Here is a 2,223-nt window from a genome sequence, read left to right as displayed (position 1 = left end):
AGTCTTGCTCTGTCACCCAGGCTGGAGTGCAGTGGCACAATCTTGGCTCACTGCAACCTCCACCTCCCAGGTTCAAGCAATTCTCCTGCTTCAGCCCCCCAAATAGCTAGGATTAGCTCAGCTAATTTTTGTATTTTTAGTAGAGACAGGGTTTCATCATGTTGGCCAGGCTGGTCTCAAACTCCTGACCTGTGATCTGCCCACCTCGGCCTTCCAAAGTACTGGGATTACAGGCATAAGCCACCACACCCGGCCTGTTAATTTTATTGCAATCATTAATAAATACTTGTTCATATTTTTACATTTAATCAAGAACCGTCTCCATGAAAGTTCTATCACAAAGTAAGATCACCAGAATCTTTTTTTTTTTCCCCCTCTGGGACAGGGTCTTACTCTGTCACCCTGGCTGGAATGCAGTGGTGCAATCTCTCACTGCAACCTCCACCTCCCAGGTTCAAGAGATTCTCAGCCTCCTGAGTAGCTGGGAGTAAAAGCGTGCACCACCACACCCGGCTAATTTTTGTATTTTTGGAAGAGACAGGGTTTGGGCCATGTTGGTCAGGCTGGTCTTGAACTACTGACCTCAGGTGATCTGCCCATCTCAGCCTACCAAAGTGCTGGGATTATAGGTGTTAGCCATGGTGCTTGGCCCCTGGGACCCTAGTGCACACTGATAGATGTCCTAACTGGCAGATTGCCTGGTCCCACACCCCCATTTATGAGCGGAAAAACTGAGGCTCAGGGTGCCTAAGGCTATCCAGGGAATAGTAACAGCTATGGGACTAGAAACTGGGTTGAAAGGTTCAGTAACTTCACACTGGCCAGAAATCTAGCCCAGAGAAAGACCTGCAAATGCCAGGGCCTCCAGGGCCAGGCAGATAGTGTCAGTTGTGAAGAAGGAGGATTGTGATGCCGGGTGGGAGCACTGAGCAATGGCATCTCCGTACCTGCTACAGACAGCTATTCATACTCACACTTTGAACAGGAGCTGTATGGATCAAACAAAAAAACAGCTGTGGGTCAGACTCAGCCAGCAGGCTGCCAGCTTTAACTTTAACTTTGAGAGGGTGTGGTGGGCCTGGAGGGGGGAAGAAATTCCACAGACCTGGCTTCAGATCACACTGCCAGTTAGCTCTGTGACCTGGGGCAAATTATTCAGCCCCCTAAGACTCAGTTTCTTCATCTATAAAGTCGATTATAATTCCACCTCCTAGAATTGTTTGAAGAGTCAGTAAGATAATGGGAGTAGAGGATAGGCACAGTGGCTCACGCCTGTAATCCCAGCACATTAGGAGGCTGAGGCAGGTGGATCAATTGAGGCCAGGGGTTTAAACTGGCCACCATGGTGAAATCCCGTCTCTGCTAAAAATATAAAAATTAGCTGAGTGTGGTGGCGTACACCTGTAATCCCAGCTACTTGGGAGGCTGAGGCACAAGAATTGCTTGAACCCAGGAGGTGGAGGTTGCAGTGAGCCAAGATCGCCATCACTGCACTCCAGCTGGGGCGACAGACGATAGGGGTAGAGTGCCAGGCAGGCATGGGCCGAGGTAATCAGGCAGCATGAGTGGTGGGGAAGTAATCATGGCTGTGTAAAGCCCTTCTCTCTGGGTGTGTCCTTTGAACCCTGTCACAGTCCTGGGAAGTCAGCAAAGGCACACTCAGCATCCCATTTTGCAGATGAGGAAGCTGAGACCAAGAGAGGAAGAATGACTTGCCCAAGGTCACCCAGGCACCAGTGACAGCCTTTGAGTGAATGTGGCTCTAGTGAACACTGGAGCGTCCCTCTCCCCTCGTCCCCTGCTCATGCCCCTTGTCACTCACATAAGTCTGCAGCAGCGTTGACGTGTTCTTCTGCATGTAGAGGGCCAGGCTGTAGGCTTGACTAATGGGCTCAGCCGGAGAGATGGGGGCTGCCGAGCTGAGGGGTGGTGACAGCAGGGTCAGCAGGCAGAGGCGGGCTGGCAGAGGAAGGCGGAGGTCAGCACCATGGCCCCAACCCTACCTCCAATTCATTCATTCATCGTTACAAGTCCTGAAAAGGGCCCAGCCCTTGTGGGCTACCTCGATCTTGTGTATCCAAGTCAGTGACAAACCCTCCTGCAGGTAGATTATCCTGGCCCCGAACACTGGGAACTCCAGGGTCATTGATTCAGCTAGCTGACATTTTCTTTCTTTTCTTTTTTTTTTTTTTTTTGAGATGGAGTTTCACTCTTGTTTCCCAG

At 50.7% G+C, this 2,223-nt stretch overlaps 1 protein-coding gene across 1 annotated transcript in view; it reads right to left on the bottom strand.

The window, feature by feature from the left end:
- Nucleotides 1-2,146, bottom strand: part of LOC108293862 (cardiotrophin-2) — a 4,747-nt gene extending 2,601 nt beyond the window's left edge. Inside the window, exons 1-2 of the mRNA XM_017515454.2 lie at nt 2,063-2,146; nt 1,823-1,999 (exon numbers count right to left, since the gene is read on the bottom strand). Coding sequence (XP_017370943.1) covers nt 1,823-1,999; nt 2,063-2,146 — 261 coding nt within the window. The remainder of the gene's footprint in view (nt 1-1,822; nt 2,000-2,062) is intronic.
- Nucleotides 2,147-2,223: the final 77 nt, after the last annotated feature.

This window comes from Cebus imitator, unplaced genomic scaffold, assembly GCF_001604975.1.
Source record: "Cebus imitator isolate Cc_AM_T3 unplaced genomic scaffold, Cebus_imitator-1.0 Scaffold552, whole genome shotgun sequence".
In the NCBI taxonomy this organism is placed as follows: Eukaryota; Metazoa; Chordata; class Mammalia; order Primates; family Cebidae; genus Cebus; species Cebus imitator.
This window is presented reverse-complemented; position numbering and strand designations above follow the sequence as displayed.